Source organism: Carassius carassius, chromosome 14, assembly GCF_963082965.1.
Source record: "Carassius carassius chromosome 14, fCarCar2.1, whole genome shotgun sequence".
Classification (NCBI taxonomy): Eukaryota; Metazoa; Chordata; class Actinopteri; order Cypriniformes; family Cyprinidae; genus Carassius; species Carassius carassius.
Window position 1 is genome coordinate 9529605 of NC_081768.1, and position 24883 is coordinate 9554487.

Here is a 24883-nt window from a genome sequence, read left to right on the forward strand (position 1 = left end):
AGATTAGTTGTTTTCACCACAGAAAGAGAGAAATGGGCATCTGCTCTGGGAAGAATTCAGCATTCTCCCCCGGGAAAGTTATGTTTCAGTAACATTTGGCATAATGTGTTTATGAGAAAGGAAAGCGATAGGTTGGCCAACTGGACAGGATTGCATATTTACTCTCTTTTCTAGTGTCTATCATTATTTGTGTTTGCCAGATTTCCTAGACTGCTATTTGGCTTTTATTGTGAAGGTAAAGTTATTTATACCATACAAAAGTGAAAACACAATTGTGAATCATAGTATTTTTCAGAGAGGCACCAATATAGAAATATAGATCATAATGGCAAACAATACAGGCTGCCAGTCTTTGCATTTCTCAAATGCAACAGATGATGTTTTTTATTTGGATTTTATTTTTATTTATTTTTAGCAAAATAGCTACCTATGTTGTGTCTTAATTAACAGATCTTAATTATTGCGGTTGCACTTTATTTTACAGTACGTGTACTTACATGTACTTATAGTGTACTTACAGTGTATTTATCTAAGAAAGTTCTGGTAATACAAGGTAACTACATGGGGTAGGGTTAGGTTTAGGAGTAGGTTCAGGGTTAGTACATAGTTATTACATAGTTATTGTAATTACTATAATAAGTACATAGTATGTACATGAGGAACAGGACTGTAAAATAAAGTGCTACCATTATTGCTATATTTTTCACCATATATTCATATTTCTGTATTTATCAGGAGTGAACATACAGCTTGGAAAGGCCACTATGTTCCATTTCAATCATCCTCAGGAAGCTGCTCAACTTCGAGAGAAACGCAAGGTGGGGCAAACTCAACCTTTTTTTAAGCTATTTGTAAAAAAATAAAATAATAAAATTAAAATGCTGCTGAATAAAGAGTGAGCAGAATTACTAACTTATGTTAAAAAATGCAAGTCATCAGAAACCACTCTTGTTGTAATTGCTATGCAAGCTGGCTGTGTGCTCCTCCATGCAAGGTAGAACAAGAGCTTTCTTCTTCAAAGAGGCACATATACTCTTCCCTCAAGCGAAAATTATAAATCCCTCCTGGTATGTTTGCAAAGCGCCAGTTTTCTTTTTTCTTTTTATCTTTTGCACCTTTTTTCTTCATTTCCTCAGAGAGGTAAAGTAATTGTGCACCTCAGTGTCTTCTGATAAGAGCCAAACATGTCTCTGTCGTTTGGTTTGCAAGTATGCACCTTCACTTCCTCTGTCTTACTGCCTCCGCCAGCCTCCGACACTCTCTCTAACTTTCCCTCCCTCGCTCCTCTCCGTCTCTCACTGCTGTGACAGGTAATTAAATATTTCCTGACTGTTAAGTCTCTCATTGTAAAGTTAGACAGCAGCTGTTTCCTCTTCTGTTCACGGAGATTACAGCGCTTTCTCTCTGCGTGAACTATTCTTATGCTCACAAACAACTGTTAACTTGCCTCACAGAGCTCTCAGCGGCACCATTCAGTCATTTTTGTTGTGTGAAACTTTGTTTTTACTCAGACAAACTGCTAATTTCCATATTAAACAATGGCATATCATAGTTTGAAGATTGCTTGCATAAACTAACTTCCTCTGAGGGCTGTTTCCATTTACGTTTTGTGCCCAGATTAATCTTATGACTGAATTTTTACGTTAAGATGATGTAAAACAAGCTAGTGAATCAGTTTGAAATGGATATGTATTAGTATAGATAAAATAACAGTAAAAGTGAACAACATGAAATATTATGTCTATAATTGCCTCTTTTTCTCAATTGAAGATGAATTGCCACATTAAGGAATCTAATTTTCTGAACAAAATGGGATTTCTGGAGAAGATACAGTCATTTTCTGCACTACGAAACACATACAGATACAAACAGAGTAGGCACTTGTCAAACTCAGATTTTTCAACTGAATTTCAAATGCAACTCCCAAAAATTATATTTGAATCTTTTTAAATTGTACCATTAGTACGGAGCCCCGCACATGCCATGCAGGAAAAAATAGTGGGCTAAATCGTTTGCACGATTTACTCATTTGATCCCTCAATGTTCTAAAACGTACGCACGATTACTATTGCGTTCCCTCGATTTACTATTTCGTTCACTCGATGTATAAATTGTGCGCACGATTTAGCAAATCGAGGGAACGCAGAAGCAAATCAAGGGAACGCAATAGTAATCGTGCGCATGTTTTAGTACATTGAGGGGAACGAATTAGTAAATCGTGCGCACAATTTATTTATTTTTTCTTGCATGTCATGTGCGGGGCTCCATACTATTAGTGTACATTCAAAGGTGTTGGAACATATTTGAAAGATTTGGATGTATAAAGTTGATCATTCATCATTTCTAAACCTGTATGACTTCTGTTTTGAGAGGAACCTAAAAGTAATGTATGTTTTCCATACGGTGGAAGTAAACCTTTCATTTTTGTCCATGCACAAAGCTATCGCACGGGTTCAGAGGACTTATGGTCCCTTTCCATTTTCAGTTTATGGAAAAGGGCAGCTCAGTCGTACTGCTAAACATCACCTTTTGTGTTCTACGCCAGAAAGCAAGTCATACAGACTTGGAACAACATGACAATGAGTAAATGATGACATTTTTTATTTTTGTATGAATGATCTCTTTAAACTTTTATTAGAACAAAGACAATTTGCTATAAAAGGTGTTTTATTTCCATGCTCATTGAGGCACGTTGCAATCATGTTTAGTACTCTCTTCGCATTCTACTCTCTCATTTCGATCTGAATGATGGTGATTTGTAGTGTTTTCTAATGGCATGTTTGCTTTAATTAGTGTGCTGTAATTGTCGTGTGTTAGAAACAGCTGTCTTTCTGTTGTGAGAGTGGTTTGTATCACAGTGCTGTGTGTATATGCTCAACCATCCGTTTGTCTGTATGTTCTTCACAGTCTGGGCTCTTCGTGTCGAGCAACTCCAGTGCATTCTCTGTGGAGTCTTTCAGTCATTTCAGGTGAGTAGACCTGCTGTGAGACAGACTGTGCTCTATCACCATCCATCCTCTGATTCATTATGTTATATAAGATTTAGTCAGCACGGTAGCTTTATCTTCTTCCATTAAGATATTTTGCACTCCACTTATCTAGGAAAAAATTAACTTTTAATTCTTCACTTAATACTTTTTTAAGAACCTAGACTTATATATAGTCACATTTAGGACACCCTTAGTTTCTTCTAGGATGAGACTTGTTGAGGCCCGTTCACATCAAGTTTAATTCTTCCCATGGAGTTTAATTCCTAATTTTGTCATCCTCTTTAAAAAAAAGTGTTGGCCCATGAGTGAATTGTTTAAAATTCTATAAGAAAAATCTTGGAGATGCATTCTGTCTCTGTCTTTAAATTTTGTCATTTAAATAGCAAATCCGTCATGGCACGAGTGCAACTGGCTCTTGATTGGTTTATTGCACATTACGCTCCAAAAAACACCCATTACTCATTAAGAAAATAGGGACAACGTGTTTAGACCATGCGCCTGGGCGCGCCAACCGTTTTTTCCATCGTTAAAATAGCAAAAGTGGATTTGGACACGCCCTGAGTGCACCTGCACCGTGCGCTTTACACTTTGCGTTTGGATCGTTAAAATAGGGCCCTGATTTTTGTTTTTGAGTTGAAATAAGTCTTTCTTGGCTATATTCTAAATCAGTGGCTTAGCACCTGCATCTGAATTCATTCCACACAGTTTTACTAATTTCTTTTTTGGCTCTCATTCTCAGTGAATTTTATTTCCCTTTTTTAATCTTCGGCTGACAGACACAATTAAAGAAAAAATTCAATTACAGACAGATGTGGTCTGCTGTTTAGGAATTCAACTCATTTTGACACATAATTAAACGATACAACATTTATAAAACATAATATAAAGTTATATATCAAACAACTGAAAAAAAAATTGTTTACTCTGAATGCAAAATTCAGCTCAAATCAATTGTGAGAGGTACTTGTACTTGTGGATAGCAAACCATGTTAAATGCTGGTGTATGTTTAAATGTGAAAAGTGTTTTTAAATGGACGTGTTAGTCGCGGTGTCCAATCCTTCTGCTGGAGGGCCACATTGCAGAATTTTGCTTTGTTCCCAGTTAAATACACCTGAACCAGCTAAGAGAGGTCTTCCAGATTGCTGGAAACATTCAGGCAGTTGTGTTAGAACAGGTTGGAGCTCAACCCTGCAGGACATTGACCCTCCAGGACCAGGACTGGATACCCCTGTGTTAGTTCCCATGCATAAAAGAAAGTTTGAAAAGAAAGAGAACAAAACATATGGACAGCTGGAGAGTTTTTAGGCTGTTCCGTGTTGTGTGGCGACAAATATGACAATAAGAAAGCTCCCAGTCTCCCAACTCCCAGCTGGAAGACTTCTTTATGACATGCTACTGTTTGCAGCTGGAGCCGAGAGACATCATGCATCATCTGTGAACCTCCAGGCTCTTCACATGTACACCCAGTCTATGTGTGCTGCTTTAGACGATTTCAGCAATGTTCGGCATGCTGTTCCCCCTCATTGTTCCTTTGTCGGTGTTTACAAAATGTTTGTTTGCTCGGTCGTCTTTTGCTTTGTTGTTCAAAGCTTTCTATAGATAATGGATTTGTGTGTTTGATGTGAGCACCGCAAGCCGAGCAGATTGCTAATTTATTTCGTTCTGGCTTTTATTGATAGACTGTGGATTTGGTTTCTGCAAAAGCATCAGAACGGTCGAATAGGATTTGATGCCCACATCAAACACTGCTAAATACAAGCAGAGCAAAAAACAGAAAAGCATTACATTTTCCAAATATGCTTTTAATTTATCAGCAAGTCAGTTTTGTACTTTATATTTATAGCCTGCACTGTACAATTTTGCTAGGCAAGACGAAATCAATTGTTTTTTATGGGTCTCGGTAGTCCTGGATTCATGTTTTTGTCATTTACAATTTCCTAAGGAAAGCTTACACGCATATATCAATAGTTTCATTAATGCTACAGCAACAAAAACATGAAATATCAACTTTGTTTATAACCAGTTCAAAAACCTTTTTGACACAAATAGCTGTTTAGAATTTTTTGTTTTTCCATTCAGCTTGACTTGTTTAACCATAAATCTTTAGTAAGTGATATTTCACCAATATGAACAACATAAGTACGGCAATGCATGTAAAAATGAATCGGATTCTTTTTATTACACTATTGAATCATTGCACTTGTTCAAGCTTTATATATAGGATGAGTGTCTATCTTCCAACCCCCTCCTCCTCTTCCTCACAGTTTGCAAACAGAAGGTGTGCTCCTGCAAATCTTTAATCTTCAGCTAGAGAAACAGATGCTTCTTACCTATTCTGGCGCTTCACTGGAAACCATTTCTTTCTTCTTTTTTTCACTCTTTGATTATGTATATTCACAATTTATTTTTTAAATTATGAAGAATATCAAAATATGAAGATTTTAGGAGGCTTGTATTGGCATTTTATTTTCTCTCAGAAGAGGCTACCTCATTTTGCAAGAGTTCCTGTGGGCTTACACAGGATTTTCATAGCAAACGTCTTGGTAAAATTAGAGAGAAATGTCTAAGCTGTTCAGTCGCATGTGCTGGTAGATCGCAGAATGGATCACAAGTCAGGGTTTTGATTGCTGTAAAGTTTTTGAGGATGCTGCATCTTTCCTGAAAAGGTTTGTAGAGAGGAGCTAGTTAGCACATACAAGGTCTTTATTTTTGCCCTTTGTGAAATTTGTGCTGTGGTTCATGTCATGCTATGGTGAGATAAACGCATGAAGAAGATGAAGATTAATGCAAACAGTCTTTAATAAATCCACAAATGGGTAAATCCAGGGCAGAACAGGCAGGAGACACACATAGGGATGTAGGGATGTAGTAGACTGGACAAGGGAACACAGGACTGAACACAACGAAAATGAAGATAATTAACGACACACCTGAACTAAATGACACAATCATACATGAGGGAAAACTGGGTCACATTGAGCACATGAGGTATGAAAACAACAAAACAGTTCAAAGGGGCTTATCTGTACGATAGACTAGATTTTATTTGACAGATTTCCTTCAAAAATGCCATGCGCTTTATTTCTGGGCCTTGTCTGAATGCATAAAATGTTTATATTTTCAGCTGGATTTTCTTTTCAGACAGTGCCATTAAATGACGGCTGTACAGCACATGGTTGAAGTGCTCATCTAATACAAGTCGTTCTCATATGGGTGAAATATTCTTGTAATATCAGTGCATGTCGTTTGATATATCTACCAATCTCAGCATCTGCTTCCCAATCAAAAATATGATCAGTTAAGAATAAGGATATCTTACTAAGGATAAGGGGCTGTTTATTGCCCCCCAAAACCCAGCCTTCTGTTCCTCTGAGTTTGCAAACATAAGGTGTGCCCAATGCATACATATCTGGGCTGTTAATTGAACGGTTTCAGGTTTGAACCCTACAAGCACTGACAAGGATTTACAAGACCAATGCACTTAACCGCAGGTATTAAGTGTAATGTATTTTCAATAAACTGCTTGAGTAGTAGTAGTTGGCTTGAGAACCAACTCTTATACCCATTTTTACTTTTTACCATTTCATGTCAAAACTTGTAGGGCCTTGTTTTTATGTTGGTTCTCTTACGAGAGCTCTCTCGTACTGCGTCTTAGCTAAGACGCTACGGGAAAAGTCTCTTTTCACGAAATACAGAAGCAAAAAATTATCCTTAATTTTGTATTTTTGTAAAGCGCATTTGCAGCAGTACACAGCCATAGGCGAGACGGCTCGTTTGCTCATTGGCTTGTTCTGCGGCAACTGCACAGCCTATCGAGCGGAGGCTGATGCAACATCCCGCCGAAACGGGTGTGGCCCAACCTATAAAAGAAGCCCGAAAAGGCTGACTCACCTGATTTTTCATCTCTTCAGCGAAGCTCACGCATCGCTGGATCACGAGGAAGCAAGCGCCGTCTGGAAGAGCATATCAGCAGGACGAGCCATCCTGAAGCCGCTGGCATCGCTGCCTTCGACTGCCATTCCTGCTGCGCTATCCGGCGCCCATATCCTTTACATCCTTATTCTGTTATATCCTGTGTGTGTGTTCGCCCTGCGACGCACATTCACAAAAGAGCTGCGTCTTTTTAAAGATGCCCTCGTGCGGCTCGTGCAGAGCCCCGCTCAGCGAAGGAGATCGTCACGTCATCTGCGTCTCCTGTCTGGGTGAGGACCATGCAGCGCTCGCGCTCGCTGATGGCGGATGCCCTCATTGCGAGTTAATGCCTGTGGTGACTCTGAGGACTCGCCTGGCATCCTTCTCGAAGCCTGCATCATCCGCTGCGCCGCAGCGCCGTAAGAAGCGCCGCTCGCAGCGCCTACCAGAACCGCCTCCAGCTCGGCCAAGCTCGCCGGTTCCCTCCGCTTCGCCGGCCTCCCCTGCATCGCTTCCCGATGCTCAGCGTCCGCTGCTTGCCGACGTGTCATCTGAGGAAGTGGATCTCAGGCCCGCGTCGGAGGAAGAAGACACGCGCTCTCTGCTTGCTTCGGGCAGTGAGGGTTGGGCGAGCTCCGTGGATCTCGCGCCCGCTGCTCAGAGGCCCAGCAGACGGGGGGATATCGATAAGGAGCTGATGCGTGTACTCTCGCTGGTCGCGGCGAGCCTCGGCCTCGAGTGGTCTGCACCAGCGCCCCCTTCACGTTCCCGGCTGGATGGTAGCTATCTTCCGGATGAGCGCTCTTCCTCAAGCTCAAAGCACGCCCCTTTTCTTCTTGAGCTTCACGAAGAAGTGGCGAAAGCTTGGGACGCTCCATTCTCGGCGAGAATCTGCTCATCTGTTTCGCCAGCATCCTCCACACTGGACGGTGCTAAGAACAGAGGCTACCTGTCACTTCCGCCGGTGGAACAGGCTATAGCAGCGCACCTTTGCCCGCCCTCTGCTGGACGGCGTACTAAGGCGGCGTTGCCATCCAAAGCCTGCCGCATGATGTCATCGCTGCTCGCACGGATATTCTCTGCTGCTGGGCAGGCTGCGTCTGCGTTACACACCATGGCTACGCTACAGATTTTCCAGGGCGATCTTCTCCGCAAGCTGGATGAGATGGGACCTGAAGCGATCTGTCTCGCGGATCTAAAGAGTGCTTCGGATCTCTCCCTCCGCGCTACTAAGTCCACTGCACAGGCTATGGGACGGGTTATGGCTTCCGCTACGGTGGCTGAGAGGCATTTGTGGCTGACGCTTTCTGACATCAAGGAGTCTGAGCGCGCTGCGTTCCTTGACACGCCGCTAACTCCTGCCGGCCTCTTCGGATCTTCCGTCAACGAGTTTGTGGAGAGCTCTCAGTCACGCCCACCGCCTCCTGCCGCGTCATCGCGACAGCGTCAGCAACGCAGCTCGGGACCCCGTTCTCGCTCTTCAAACCGTCGCCCCGCGCTGCGGGAGCCGCGGCAGAGGATTGCGGTGAAGCCAGAAGCCCCGAAAGCATCCTAGCACTGCTGGGAAAGCGCCGGTGTTCGAGTTCCGCTGCGGCCGAGCTCTCACCCAAGCGTGCCGCTGTTGCAGTTCCAAGAGTTGTGACTGCCTCAGTGTCTTCTGCAATGCGCAAGCCTGCACGAGTGCCCGCTTGCCTGCACACAAAAGCCGTTATCACGGTTACCCAGATGTTTCACAAAAAGAGTGTTTTTTCTGGTGTTCCGGCCACGGCCGATGGTGCTATAAATGATGTGACGATGCCCACTCCTCAGTGCCCATCTCCACATGTAAGCACAGCCCTGCACACAGGGCCTGCGCCCATAATGTCGACTCAAGTCGGTCGCGCACACTGCATAGTAAACGTGCCCACCCCTCAGTGCCCACAATTACTATGTCACACGCGTCATGTGGTTTCTGTAAAAACGAAACCCGTGCACGCTCGTCCGGCCACGGCCGATGGTGCTATAAATGCAGTGACGATGCCCACTACCCAGTGCCCATCTCCACATGTAAGCACAGCCCTGCACTCAGGGCTAGCGCACATAAGATCGACACACATCGGTCGAGCGCGCCGCATAGTAAATGTGCCCACTTCCCAGTGCCCACATACACTATGTCACATACGGCGCGGGGCTTCTGTAAAAACGAGGCCCGTGCACGTACATTCTGCACAGGCAGACAGCGAGTTGAAAGTGGTAAAAGTGCACACATGCAGCCCACGGTTACTCGCAGATATATCGAGTCCCATGGGACCCACTCAGCCTCCCCCCAGTCGGTTAAGCACCAGAACGGGGTCGAGGAAGAGCGATCTGCCCGCTGTGATCAGCGCGCTCCCCGCCTCAGTCAACAGAGCGCGTTTCGCATCCAGCCCTTAGCCATTCATGCAGATGCATGGTCAGCGCTTCCATGGGTTTCGGATTGGGTGCTAGGCATTATAAAGAGAGGCTACTCGCTACAGTTTTCTCGACGCCCGCCGCGCTTTTCGGCGCGCGTCGAAACTACGGTCAAAACAGAAGTAGCACACATACTTCGGGCCGAAATATCAAAACTGTTGAGCAAAGGGGCTGTAGAGCCTGTGTCTCAAGCTCAAAGCGAGGGGGGGCTGTACAGCAGATACTTTTTGGTGCCCAAGAGAGACGGGGGTCTCAGGCCCATACTGGATCTAAGACAGCTGAACAAGGCATTGATGAAACGCAGTTTCAAAATGCTCACGACCAGGAAGCTCCTCGCGCAGATTCGCAGAGGGGACTGGTTCATGTCAATAGATCTGAAGGACGCGTATTTTCAAATACAGATAGCGTCAAACCACAGGCGATATTTGAGATTCGCCTTCGAGGGCCAGGCATACCAGTTTACAGTCCTGCCATTCGGCTTGTCCGTAGCTCCTCGTACGTTTACGAGGTGCATGGATGCAGCGCTCGCTCCTCTCAGACTCAGAGGCATAGGAGTGCTGAATTATTTGGACGACTGGCTGGTTCTGGCCCGATCACGAGCGGAGCCGTGGACCACAGGGCCGTTTTACTCGATCCCCTCGAGAAGCTCGGCCTCAGTGTCAATTGGGCGAAGAGTTCGCTGAACCCCAGTCAGATGATCCTGTTTCTGGGTATAGTTCTGAACTCGTGTTCCATGACGGCGCGGCTGTCACCACAGCACGCGATGGGCATTCAGGGCGCAGCGAGTTCTTTCCGCTGCGGCGCGACCGTGTCGCTCAAACACCGTCAAAAGATGCTGGGTCTCATGGCCTCAGCATCTCCGGTTCTGCGGCTGGGCCTGCTCCGCATGCGCCCCCTGCAGTTTTGGCTGAAGGCTCGGGTGCCGCGCAGAGCGTGGGCGTCTGGCCGGCTGCATTTCAAGGTCGATCAGAGCTGTGTTGCGGCTCTAGCACCTTGGACAGCGAACGGCTGGTACCGATCAGGTGTAAGCCTGGGGACTTCCCCGAGTGTGAAAATGGTGTCGACGGACGCCTCCACTTCGGGATGGGGAGCGCTGCTCGAAGGCAGACCGTCCTTTGGCCTATGGTCAGAACGGGAAAAGCTCCATCATATCAACTGCCTGGAAATGCTGGCAGTGGAGAACGCGCTGACGCGCTTTTGTCCCCATATCAAGGATCACCACGTCGTAGTCCGTTCGGACAACATGTCCGTGGTGTCCTACATAAATCGCCAGGGCGGTCTCGGGTCCCGAAACCTGTGCAGGCTGACGGAACGCCTCCTGGTTTGGGCTCAGCGCAACGTGCGCTCGCTGAGAGCAGTGCATGTGCCTGGAATGCAGAATCTGGGTCCAGACAGGCTGTCCAGAGGCAATGTTCCTACGGGCGAATGGTCTCTACACCCGCAAACATTCCGGCTGTTGTGGGAGAGATTTGGCATGGCGGAGGTGGACCTCTTTGCGTCCCACGAAAACGCTCACTGCCCCGCGTTCTTTTCCAAGAACGAAAGCGCGCTGTCACGGAGATGGCCGTGCTGCCCGCTTTATGCTTTCCCTCCCGTCTCCCTCCTTCCGCAGGTGATAGAACGGGTGAGAGAAACGAGATGTTCAATACTGCTTGTAGCACCTCTTTGGAAGAACCAACCATGGTTCCCAGATTTGATGCAGTTAGCAGATGTCGCCCCGTGACCGTTGAGGAGGGACCTCCTCTCGCAGGCCAGGGGCTCGATTTGGCACCCTCAACCGGAGTTGTGGTCCCTCCATGTGTGGGCACTAAACGGTTACCCGCTGATCTCGCAGTGGGAGTGCTAAATACCATCACTCAGGCTAGAGCTCCGTCAACACGACGTCTGTATGCCTCGAAGTGGTCGGTGTTGTCCAGCTGGTGCACAGCTCGAGGTTATTCACCCCTTAGTTGTGAGGTGACGGAGGTCCTCTCCTTCCTACAGGAGCTGTTGGATAAGGGCAGAGCCCCATCCACGCTCAAAGTTTATGTGGCGGCAATCGCGGCGTTTTCTGAAACGGCATCCGGTCAGTCAATAGGAAGGAACGATTTAGTCATCCAGTTCCTCAGAGGAGCTAGGAGGCTGAATCCTCCCAGACCTCCGTCAGTCCCTATGTGGGACCTCGCGGCAGTTTTGGAGGCCTTGAAGGGTCCCCTTTTTGAGCCTATCCAATCGGTTAGCCTTCAGCATCTGTCGTTCAAGACAGTATTCTTGTTGGCTCTCGCTTCTGTGAAGCGTGTGGGTGATTTGCACGCGCTCTCGGTGAGCCAGTCGTGCTTGGAGTTTGGGCCCAATGACTCAAGAGTCATACTCAAACCTAGGCACGGTTATGTGCCGAAATCCCTCAACACACCGTTTCGGGCTCAGGTTATTGCCCTGTCTGCCCTGCCGGTGTCAGGGGAGGATGGAGACTCGAGTCTTCTTTGCCCTGTCAGGGTTTTAAGAGCTTATGTGTCTCGCTCTGCTGCCTTTCGGCAGACGGAGCAGCTGTTTGTCTCGTTCGGTGGACGTTCCAAGGGAATGGCTGTTTCGAGACAGACTCTATCCAGATGGATAGTTGACGCCATATCGTTAGCTTACGCTTCCAGGGGCCTTCAGTGCCCGTTGGGCGTCAGAGCACACTCCACAAGAGGCGTTGCCTCGTCGTGGGCGTGGTCTACTGGGATCTCCTTGCAGGATATATGTATGGCGGCAGGTTGGGCCTCGCCGTCTACATTTATCAGGTTCTATAACCTGGAGGTTCCCGCCTTGCAAGCAAGGCTGCTGTCGGTATAGTCGAATCAGGGCCCTGAGGGGAATTCTGAGTTCACGAGCGCTATGCGCTGCCGACTGTTATACGGGCAGTATTGCGTAAGACCCGCATTGCCACATTGGTCAGGCCTTGCCTCGACTGTGTGATGTCATATTGCCGCATCTACGGATGCTGCTAGATATGGGACGGAGGGCTTTCCCCCTTTCTGTCCTGGACTCTCTGGGAGTCCCTCAGGTGACTGTGCACTGTAAATCCTGGGCGTTGCTTCAGGTTTATTGGTGTGGTGAGTCAGCCTTTTCGAGCTCCTTTTATAGGTTGGGCCACACCCGTTTCGGCGGGAAGTGGCAAGAAGGGCACGAAGCGCCTTTATTGGTCTGATGTTGCATCAGCCCGTGCTCGATAGGCTGTGCAGTTGCCGCAGAACAAGCCAATGAGCGAACGAGCCGTCTCGCCTATGGCTGTGTACTGCTGCAAATGCGCTTTACAAAAATACAAAACTAAGGATAATTTTTTGCTTCAGTATTTCGTGAAAAGAGACTTTTCCCGTAGCGTCTTAGCTAAGACGCAGTACTCGTTTGCTCTTCTAGAGAGAACCGAGGTTACGTTTAGTAACCGAGTACGTTTTCATTCATTCGTATGACGAGTTCATAGAAATGTATTTGCTATTGTGGATAGTTTTTAGATTACATTCTGTTACATTGTGATTATACCTGCACATTTTGTGCACAGTCCTGAAATATTGCAGCTTAGGGTATTTGATGTAGCTCTTTGATGAGTTCTGGTATTTGTTTAGTCATTGAAAGCTTTAGCTCTTGCCACAGTTATTTAAATGTTTCTCCAGTACAAAAAAAAATACAAATTTGGCCATTGCTTCTTTCACTGAATTGTCCTAGAATTCATACCTATTTACACCTTACTGCTCAGTGTTAAAACATGGATGAAGCAAGAGTTTATTAAACAAATAATGAAGATAATGCCTTGTTTTTTTGTTCAATAATAATATAATAATAATAATAATAATCTTCAGCCTTTGCAGAAGTGAGAATATCAGTGGAAGAATCCACCACTGTAAACTCAGAAGATGACAGAAAGACAGCAGAGACTTTGGGAGGGAAAAGATCACAGACAGTGCGTAGAGAGGAGGAGAGGATGCATAGAGTGGTGATTATACAGCAGACAGACCAAAAGGAGTCACACTGCTTGGGTAGAAACCTAGAGGATGATTCTTTGTGGCACCAGTCAAGGTTCAGAATTTCAATGTTCTATCAAATGCTGCACTGTGTCTGTAGTCTGGAGTGTATCTGACCTGTACCTATGTCATCCATGTCATTGAATGCACTACTAAATGCTGTAAAATCCATACTAATTTTGCTGGTTTAAACATGTGCTATGAAAAATTAACGATTCCTTAGTAAAATGCGGCACTGAATAAAAAAAAAAAAGATTTCTCACATTTTTATATCCCAAAATCACTGTATGAAACTGCCTTTGCGACCTGCATTCTAAATATGTTGTATTTACCTTTGTGTCAGAAATGCTCTGTTGTTCAAGATCCCAAGCTTCAGTACAAGATCAGTACCCTGCTGTTGTTTTCTACTGGGGGCGTTTCTGGCATTTTACAGGGTTTTGACTTGTACACGCTTCTGCTATCCAACAAGTTGTGTACGAGGCTCCATCAAATATTTGGCTTTCTGTCCAGAATCCTTTTGAGCTTGACGGAAAGTCATCTTCATTTCCCACCAAGCTGCTTTTCCATCCATGTGCGAACGAACTGAGAATGAAGTGCTTGTATGTAAATCCTCAAATCTACATGCGCACATTCTATTTAATTTCACAGCTAGCTGATTGGCCCTAATCGCATCCAGACATTTGGGTCCTTTGCTATTCAAATCTATTAGACGCTTTTGGAGATGCGGGACATTGTGCGGTTTAGTCTTTTTGCCTTGCCGCCTGTTGGAGGTCTCAAGTGTCAAAACCGTAGCAAAAATAATTAAAATCACTCTTCAAAACAAAGACTACAGCAGCATGGTTTTGAATATAAACCTAATTGCTTCACTCTTTTGTGGCCATGCTTCAGTGTTAATATCATTTAGAAGAAATATGCCTTTCCCCCCCCTCTTTAATCCTTGTAATATAATTACAGATTTTTTATTTCTATATTGTTGTATCATCTAAAATAAAAAAAATATCCCTTTGCAGCTCCGGAAAGGTTTCTGACCAACCCAAAAGTGACACAGAACCACTAAAAAGCAGTTGTCTCTCAGGAGAGAGTCACAGGGTAAGCATGTGTTGTAAGTCAACACTTTGCGCATATATCTATTTCACTAGTAAGTCTGTTTCATTACTGAATGAAATGTGCTCTTCAAAAAACTGTACTTTAGATCTAAGAGAGAAAAAAAAGTGCTACATTGTGTTTGTGACTGGCTGGACAGTGCATTTTTTAGGGCTTCTGTAGGGAGACATAATATTAGGAATACATCATTTTAAAAAATAAGCATAGCTGGCGTTGACCATTGCCTGTAGGCAACGCAGCAGCCTCGGGGATCTAGCGGTGGTCAGAGCTGTTTTTATGTTTGCACTTCAGAATTAAAAAATGTTAATGTAAATTGCCTGTCGGAAGCCTCCAATTGAGCTATGAACATACTGCCCTATTCCTGTCATGATATTTAATTTCCTCAAAATAGCAGTTCATTATTCTGTTCAAATAACAAAGTAACTATGTGAATATTAGCAACACTGTGTCTACTATTATCAATTAGACCTGAATTAATAGAGCTACAGGCTCAGTTTTTTAAATAAAGCAATGACATCCAAAGTATAATGTTGGGTTGAACTTGTATCAAAGCTATTTTAAATACAGACAGGGGGTTGTCTCTTATTACCACAGAAACGTTGTTGTTTTTCCTACAAATATGATTTGCCTTCCACATTAATGATTAAAATGCCAAATATTTCACTTGTAAAAGGCCCCCTTTTTCACTCTCAGCTAGCACTGACTATGATGTATACATTTTATACCTATTACATGTGTTTTACATGACTTAATGGCCTCCCCTGAAAAGAGAGTGCATGAAAGCAATGGCTTAATCATATTTTTGTGTCAAAATGCAAATAGCATGCAGAGCCTTCCTAACAAATATAAGGATTCATGTAACAGGTGTTTCCAACCAATTATGTCTCACTGCTTTCAACCCTGACTCTTCTATTTTATATTGGGTTAAGTGTTTAGTCCACTTAAACGGAGATAAACAGTTGCAAGATAAACAGAAGTGAGCAAGATTAGAGAGATATTTTTCACAGCTTTTAAAGCACACTTCTAAGAGATAGACTTTAGAATAGAGAAGGTAACTATAATAAAAAAACGTATTAAAAGTATACTTTTAAGAACATGAACAGACTTTACATTTATAGAAATGTTTTGGAAAATGTAGTGACCTAATAACTAAACTCTCTTTTGACAATATTCCCTTTTTTTCTTTACAAATATTTTCCACATTCCTTGCTTATACAGACTTACTCTTTCCTCAGAACAATACAGACAGTAGTTTCGGTAGACCTTCAGAGTCTCAGCACGTTCCTGAGATGCCCAGGGCTCTTATAGAATACTGTGCCACTAACAACCCTGAAGGAGATGCCAAAAGTCTGGGAAAGTCGCTTCTGACAAGTCTTGAGATCCAGTGGGAGAAGCAGCACTCGGCCTCTCATAAATCAGAAACTGAAGCTCCATCAGTGAACGTGACAGATAAGGATCTGGAGGGGGAGAAAACAGTGGTGAATGGAGAACTCTGTGATACTAGGGTACTTCAGGAGTGTCGTAATGGGACCTTTGGATTCCTGGATGTCGATCAGCAGTATCTCTGTCACCCTGTCGTGGGTTCAGAAGGGACCTTGTTAGCTGAGGAATCGCATATACAAAGCAGGCACTCCACCACGGGAGGAGGGGCAGCCTTTGTCCCTAGCTTGACTTGCTTGGAGCACTTTTCACATAGGCATAGCCCACTTACCATGGGGGGGCAATTTAGCAAGCACTTTTTATCCAGAACATCTGTTGAGAGCCAAGAAGCCAAAGCCCAGTCGGAGGGAAGTGGGAACAGCTCTAGCCTAGGGAGCCTTGTAGGAAGAGTGTCCTGGATGCTGGCGGATGCAGGACGTGTGCTCACAAACACTTTGAAAGAACAAACTGGTTGTAGAGGAAGTGCTTGGTACAATCAAATGTGCTCAATGGTAAAGGATCTTCCCCTTGTACACCATATCCAATTTGAATTGACTCTAAGACCACAGGCAAGCCCAACTCTGAATACAACCCAGTTTCGCCACAGTCTGTCTCACAGTAATATTTTGTCAGTAAGAGAACAGAGAGCAGCATTGTCTTCCATGCAAGAACTATCAAGATCCAGTTCAGGTGAATGGAAGAGCCCCTTGATGGCTTTGGAGGCAACTCAGAAAGGGAATTCGGTGACCACCCAGAGAGGTGAGGGGCTGAAGCTATGCTGCCAAAGACTTCACGCTGTACCAGAGTCCTTGCTCCATCTTCAGAACCTTCCACCTCAACAGCTTCTCTCCTGCCTACATAGTGTCATCCCTGCTCCCTTGCTAATGGAAGAGCGAGTGTTCGCTCTATACTGGCTCAGTGTAGCCACCTGTTCTCAACCAGATCCACAGCCGGCAGTTACGATCATTTTCCAGACTAAACTTTTGGTGATCACCTTTGATACTTTGCCTGAATCTTCCAACACCACACACTCTTTAAATGTTTACTATGAATTACCCTTTCAGCAACTGCAGGAGATCTACATTGGTTTTGCTGGGCAGACTGTCAGACTAACAGGCAACACAGAAAAGAGTATACTTGTCTTGTACACCTGCAATGCAAGCTTAAGTCAAGAACTGTCCCAAACCTTACTCAAGGTCACTTGCCCTTTCGACAGCGGTGCACTGACCCATCCACTGCTGTCAAATGACATGGTACGTTTGTCCCTAAACTGGGACTCCCATGTTAAGGATTTGCTTCTACCCTCTGGTGGACGCCTTACATGTTCATTCCAGAAAACACTGGCTAAGTTGGTCTTCCTGTTACATGGCAACATGCAGGGTGAACGTCCAGCACTTGCACATGTGCAACTGCTCCTTTACACAACTGTCAGATTTCAGAGATCAAGTCTCAAGCTGCACACCAACCCTATTGTACCGGTTTCACAGGTGGCACCTATAGACTCTGAACTCATCCAGCTTGTCCTGACTGACACCCACCTGGGTCTCTTGTGGGAAAATGCTGTTTACCACCCACCTCCATGTTCAGTAGCTGTGGTGGCAAGCGAGGCCCAGTTTAGGCTAATGGACCTGCGTAAGTGCTCTGACGTTCGTTGCGTGCTGGTCAGAGATGGATATGGCAGTATGTGTCTGGATGTTGTGTTGGCTCAGAAATCCGGTGGTACTGGAGGTCACTCTCAACCTCCAGAGGTCTGCAATGCTGATGAGGCAGCTGCCCAATCTCCTACCAACTCTGATTCATCTCCCCGGAATGAAGTGTGGAAATTAACTTTCAGCAGCTCCGCTGAGGCCACCTTCCTGATTAATAACTTGTCAAACATTTGATCAAGGACCTTCCAGCAAAATAATTAACAGCCCAGTGAGGAGAATTTGACAGGAGACTACAAAAAAGGCTGAGTGCACCAAAAATATGACATGATTTGGCGCTGCTAGGATTTGAGAAATAATGACGTTTTATTGTTTTTTTGTTTGTTACTTTTCCATTAAGTTATATATGACTTGCATTGTGATCAGTTTTTCTGACACATGGAATAGTAATCATTGAAAGCAGTGCCAATGATCTTGATCATAAATTCGTAAGGCTGATTCAGATTGCATTGACAATAGTAATTATGTTTGTCTGGCAATATCATATTTTATTGTTGATTATTGTTTCACAGTTACTGTATATGCATATATAAAAATGTATAGGTTTAAGACTCAACCCTAATTTTCATGTTCATTCTCTTCAGTGCCAATTAGAGAAACTTAAGTATGAGATTGCTTCTAATTTGAATTTGATGTGTTTAGCCCTGTGCATCACCAGTATGTTTTTATAGTGCAGTTCATTTTCTATGATTGCACAATTCAAGTTATATAGTTTCAGGTGATGTGCCACCCGAGCATGAAAATGTAAAAAAAAAAATAAAAATTTATATATATATATATATATATATATATATATATATATATATATATATATATATATATATATATATTCCATAAAACTGCTTTTCCCTCTCTTCAATATACACGCCCTTCTCTACCCGGTCTTTGACTCATATAGCCTTGCATCACAAAAAATGCATGCCTGCAGCATCCACCAGTTATCAGTATTCATCTCTTGAACTCGTCATGGTGTGAGGAGATGCCAGGGTCAAGGTGAGGTTTTTTTTTTCCACTGCTGGGTCATTTAAGTTCTCAGTACATCACGTTGCTAACTAATAGCTCACAGTTGCTTTTGTTTCAGACCCTGCTGTGTAAAATATTAGTTATGGTTCTCTTCTGTCTCCTTTTTCAGTCATGTTCCATTGTAGACTTAATGCCACTGAAGAAGAGGAGCAGGAGGAAGACATTCTTCCTCCTACCTTGTCTAAAAAATGCTGCTATAGTATGTAGAAAATTATAGGCGCTTGTGCAGTGCAATCAGCTAGGGCTTTTCTTTGACAGAATGCCAGTGAAAGAGGGAGAGAGTTCCTTTTAATAAAAGTACATCATGTGCTTTTTCAAAAATCAGTGATTTTCACCTTTTCAGACTTGAAATACTGTCTGAGTGAAAACCCCCTGTCCTAAGGACAGATTGCCACAGGGGAAAAAAAGCTTTTATGGCAGACTGTAAGTAATATCAACTGTTGTATCGTTTTCTCATAGCAATATAAATCTATATATATATATCTATATCTATATATATATATCTATATATATATATATATATATATATATATACACACATATATATATATGTGTGTGTGTGTGTATGTGTGTATGTTTTATGCAGGCTTTAATCTGCATGCATTATAGTCATCTACCTTGCTTCCCCATTCATGTTTTCATTTTCATTCATTTGTAAAAGATGTACCCAAGTTCTTTTTCCCCTCAAAATTTGACCCTTGATGAAATTTTGAAAGAACTAAAAGTACTAAGATGGTTGGAAATTACGTGCACTCACATGAAATGAACACTCATCATATTAGTGGCCTAATTAAAGCAGTTTATTTAACATGGGGCGGGTGCAATTTAGAGACAGAAAGAACATTCTGTTAACATCAGAATTGGTGCCATCCTTGATCTTTATGAACTAAAGTGAAATATGCAGACATAAAAAGTCTGTTCTCCATCTTGTTATCTTTACTGAAAGACTGCTAACTACAGTACTTGCCTGCTGTAATGCATCATAGACTCTATACCCCAAACCAGCACAATCCTCATAAAAGCAGGGAGACAATTATTGATAAGTTAATGCCCGTTTGGACTATTTTGTTGCTAAAATGTAATATCTAAATAAGCACTCCTAAAAACCATAATGAGCAATTACCACCAGCTCTTTTAATTGCATACTATATAACATCAAGTGATCAAGCTAAAATAAACAATGAGTCATCAAGCCATTTAGCACAAGAAGTGTGATTAATAAAGATTCATACTCAGCCATTTAATTATAGTCAATAAGGTTTTCAAAAAAATTTTTTAGGTATATTCTACAGCAATATTGTTTAACATATGAGGTCCAACTATAAGGTTGCATCTAATAGAAGGTTAGTTTGAGTGACAGTGGCATTCAGACCATTCACTAGCTTTAGACAAAAACTCTCACATCATTAAGCTGATTAAATAAACTACAGTATGATTCTTTTGCTCATGTATTGTGCAGATAAAGAAAATGGATCTGTCACCGTGATGAGAGAAAAGCTCATTTATGCTTGTTTTATTTGATTTGGGGCCATCACATAACCAATAACATTCTTGCGGAATGGGAGCTGTGTGATGACGAGCACCATAATTCAACCAAACAGCGGCCCCAAAATTTGCTGGCTACCGAGATAACAATAGTAGATGCTGTATTGCTGTCATGCTGGTCAATCAATTGTACAGTGCTCTGTGCCACTGGAGTCTCCTTACGGACATTTTTGAATGCTTTATCCATCACATTAGATGGAAGCCTGTTTGAAATATAACAAATAAAGTAAAGAAGACAGTGGAAATAGAAAGGCACCCTTTTCCCGCTCGGCACCACTGATCAGGTCAAGTGGACAAAAGGCAGGGAATGATGTGTGGGACTTTTACTGAGAAAGTGTGTGCGTACGAGAAGAGCTTCTCCTCTGGTCCAGCGAGACCTCTTATCTCGCCTTCGCAGGCCCTGTGAGGTGGGATGCGTCCTCTTTCATTAATATACTTCACACCTCCTCTGCTTTAATGGCTTCAGGAAGTGCCCAGTGCCTGATGGGAGAAACAGGTGGAGCCTCTTGGTGAGCTGACAGCTTCTGAGAAAATTTCTCATTTTAGCTATACCTCGTCGCTTGGCGCTCTTTTTCCCCACTCTCTTTTTCGAAGAGAGCCATCAATCATGCATGTATGCCTTTGTTTGTAACCTTAGCTGCTTGATCCCAGAAGATCCATCAAGTTACAGTACAGTACATTAAGTTAAACAGTAAGGACATTGAAATATAGTGCTGCTTCTTTCTAATAAGGTCTCTAAAAGGAAAGCCATACTTAGTAAGCAAAAATGTAGTGGAAATTGTATGAGCGAGAATTAATACACGTCATGAAAACAAAATAACAGTAACCGAGATGGCAGTTTATATGTTTGTTTCTTAGTAATATCTTACTTGACTGTTCTGGCTACTCCTTGTGCACGTTTGATAAGGAACATGATGTTAGCTGTTTGGCCTTTTTGTGTCTTTAGTCCAATTTAACAATTTAATATTGAGAATAATGCTGTTTTATGTACATGTTAATTGGTGCCATTTTCCATTTCCATTATTTTTGTTAGAAAAAAAAAGTATTCATTAAGCAGATGCTTTTGTTGACTTAATGGGCATAAAGTAGCCAACTGCAAAGTTTTATTACATTTTGTTACTTTTTGTGTTAAAACAATAAAAGCTGCCTATGTTCTTTTAGTTTTAATTGTTTTGTTGATATTGAAAAGTTGCACTTCAATGCAATAAAAAAAAAAACTAACTTTTTTGCCATTTTTGATTATTTTCTGTAAACTTTCTGTGTTGGAAAACACATAAAACATATTATTGAAAATGGATTTTAAAGCATCTAAAAATAAATGAATAAATGAAAAAGAGACACTGCTTCGCAAATGCATAGTTCACTCTAAAAATTAAAATTCTGTCATCATTTACTCACCCTCGTGTCATTCCAAACCCATATTTTTTTTCCATCTGTGGAATGCAAAAGGAGATAGATGAGGGATGTGAGGATGGTGATTGTAACTGTCAAGCTCCAAAAAGCACATAAAAGTACCATTAAAGTATCATTAATCCATACAACTCGCAAGCTATAATACCAGCGTTGGGTGAGAATTAAAACAAAATTTTAAGTCGTTATTCACTGTAATGATGCACGTGCAATTGTATAGCGCAAGTGAGGGAACTCAACACCATATGATGAGTAGAAACTTTCCTCAAACTTCACTTGCTTTCAACATGACAAGATTCTTTGACTTTGAGGGTCACTGTTACAATAAATGGAGCAAACATGTCAGTAAATGTTTGATTTGGGTTAATTTAATAGTGGTATGTGATGTTCTCCATCTGAGGGTACTTTCCTAAGTTTTATAGTACAAAGCTGCATCGATTCCCTGTCTATTAATTAGCGAAACACTGGTCTGTTATTTTAACCTCTGGATTCCTCTTAACATTACTGAGACTCAGTCTGTTGTAGTCAGGCTAGTCTTTGCATTGGCCTATCTGATGGAATTTGGCAAGTAAGGGAATCCTCATAGGACACACACACACACACTCACACACACACACTTATTATGCTAGCCCTGAATGTCATCCGGCTCTTTGAGCCGCGGCTCATTTGTGAATGTCTGTCCTCTGGCTATAGGTATTTCTCTGCCCTTTAGAAAGACGATGTTGTCATCTGATGTCATTTTTTAAATTGGAACACTCTACCCCATCACCCCCCTCCGCACTTGCTTTTTTCCCCCTTTTTTCTGGACTCTGCACGAGTCACATTAGCATTTTGCAGAAACCGTGAGACATTTTGCCACTTCGGCTTTGTGACAGATTTCACAAGCTCAATTTTAACCGTTGCCCTGGGGGGCAGAGGCACAGTTTCCATCTGTTGATAGTGTAGCTGAAGCCAGCAGGTCGTTTAAGAAAACTTCCTATCCTGGCTGCCAGCTGCACTCCAAACTCTAGATATGGAGTGTTCTTTTAAGGCCCTTGTGGTGCTGGGCTGTGATTTCACTCACTGCATGAAAACGTGAGAATTAGAGTTTCAGTAAATGCAAATGAAACCAGTACTGGAGATTAAATATTTTTGAAGATGCTTGCAGGTTTGCTCGTATGACTTGTTCAGCAGGAAAAGCACATCTGTAAATTAAATATATTGAATTAAATCAATATATTTTTTTCTAATCTATTACTGATTGTGAGCAAAATTTAAATATTTTCTAACCAAAAACAACAACAACAACAAAAAACTAGCAAATTATTTTAGCCTGTTCTACTTGAGGTCTTGACCTTCTTGACAAGATTCTGTAAATGAAATCATGCTGTTTTACAATTTTGTCAATCTACTTTTTTTTTTTTATTGAGAAAAATATTTTAAAACATTAACTCCTTTTAATCATCAAAAAAGGTTTCTATGACATATTTTACAGTCCACAATTGTATCCCTGTTACCTAAAGTGTGTAATAAAAAACAAAGCAAAAAAAAAAAACATATATATTAAAAATGAACAATGTTGCATTAACTAACAATGAAAAATACATAAAGCCATATCATCCTTTAATTAAAATAATTATCTTAGTTAATGTTAATTTCAACATTTACTTACACATTATTAAAATAAAAAAATGGCATCTGTTAACATTATTTAATGGACCTTAGCTAGCATGAACAGTGTTTTATTAACGAACATTAACTACAATGATCAATACATCTGTTACAGCATTAGTCTTTGTTAATGGGACCTTTTTGCAAAGTGTTTACCAAAAATTGAAAGCATACTATTAAAAATGACCGATTTAGTGAATTTTATAAACACTATATTATAAAAAATAAAACATAATAAAAAATAAAACATTTTCCATACAAATGAATGGTGACTAGGGGCTGTCCAAAACAAAAACAAAAAAAATAGCTAAAAGAAGTATCATAAGAGCAAATTAAAGTTTATTTGCTGATTATCTACTCCATAACCATAATAGAAATCTAATTTGTGCAGTATGAATATTCACTTATTCAAATTTGATGGTTATGATAGCCTATACATGAGAGCCAATGACATTTCCCAATGTGACATACATGATTAAATGTACACAAATATGGAGTTTGACAGCTCCAAGACATATTAATGTTCATTTTGGGACAAGAATAGTGTAAACATTACATAAATCTTAACAGCTCCTTTTGTGTTCCACAGAAAAAGGAAGTCATGAAGTTTTGCAATGGCATGAGGGTGAGTAAATGATTCTGAGTGAACAATCCCTTTAAGAGATCTGCGACTGTGAAGTCCACTCAGGTAAATTTAAAGCTTTTCTCTAAAGCTCAGATCTCTAGTATCACACTGTGCACAGGAGGGTCATTGATTCAAAGACACATTTCTATAGGTGTCTGTGGTCATAATTTCGAACTGCTTATTGTGCCTCTGTAGCACTGATGAATCAGCGGGGGGTAATAGCCTCCAACTGCTACAGTGGAATAAAGCAGAATAGCAACATTTCTTGTCAGTTTTGCAGTTTCTTAAAAAACTGAACCCAGAAATTGGATCTGTCTAGAGAGGTTGTAAGTTACAAGTTATGGCAGCTTTCATGTCTTTTAAAAGAGTGAATTAGTCAAAACTTTAGTGTATTGAGGCGACAGGCAGTTTTGTGATAGAAACTCTGAATTATATTTAATCCATCTATGAATTCAAATGCTTCTTTATTCAGTAAGTGGTTTAAAATCTTAATTTCTTTAGTCTTGATCTATATTAGAGGTGGGTGATATACCGTTAAAGATTAACCGGTAAAAATCTGTCAACCGGTAGAGATTTTCAACTATCTTCCCTATCACGGGTATACGCTCACGTGATGTTATTGTGCTCATGAAAACTTATCATTAGCACACGTTTTTAAGCATTGTGGATTAATAACAAGTGACATTAAGCCACTGAAATGCAATCAGCAGTGAAAGAGAACACATTTCGCTATATGAGGGTGCTTTCAGAGAAGTGCATTCATGTATAAACACTGCTCACAGAGTTATTTTTGCCATTTTAGAGGCCTTTATAGATTAAATACACACTTGTATGTGCCAAAATGCCTGTTTTTGTAGGTATCTTCAAACACAGTAATTTAGATCTTAAGTGGAAGAAAACAGCTGAGAAAGAAAATGTGTAACAATATATTGGATCCAGGTAGCTCTTAAAGGGATAGCGGTCTAATATTCCTGCTGTGTGTCATTCATGTTAATCAAACAACAAAAAAGAGAAAATCTCTCACTGATCTTGACTAAATCACTTTTGTAATTTTAATAAGAAGAAATATATATTTCATTTACACAGTG

At 42.0% G+C, this 24883-nt stretch overlaps 1 protein-coding gene across 1 annotated transcript in view; it reads left to right on the top strand.

The window, feature by feature from the left end:
• The window catches only part of kif16bb (kinesin family member 16Bb), a 39075-nt gene extending 20771 nt beyond the window's left edge, over positions 1-18304 (top strand). Inside the window, exons 16-19 of the mRNA XM_059565964.1 lie at positions 736-818; positions 2908-2969; positions 14324-14402; positions 15653-18304. Coding sequence (XP_059421947.1) covers positions 736-818; positions 2908-2969; positions 14324-14402; positions 15653-17719 — 2291 coding nt within the window. The 3' untranslated portion in view covers positions 17720-18304. The remainder of the gene's footprint in view (positions 1-735; positions 819-2907; positions 2970-14323; positions 14403-15652) is intronic.
• Positions 18305-24883: the final 6579 nt, after the last annotated feature.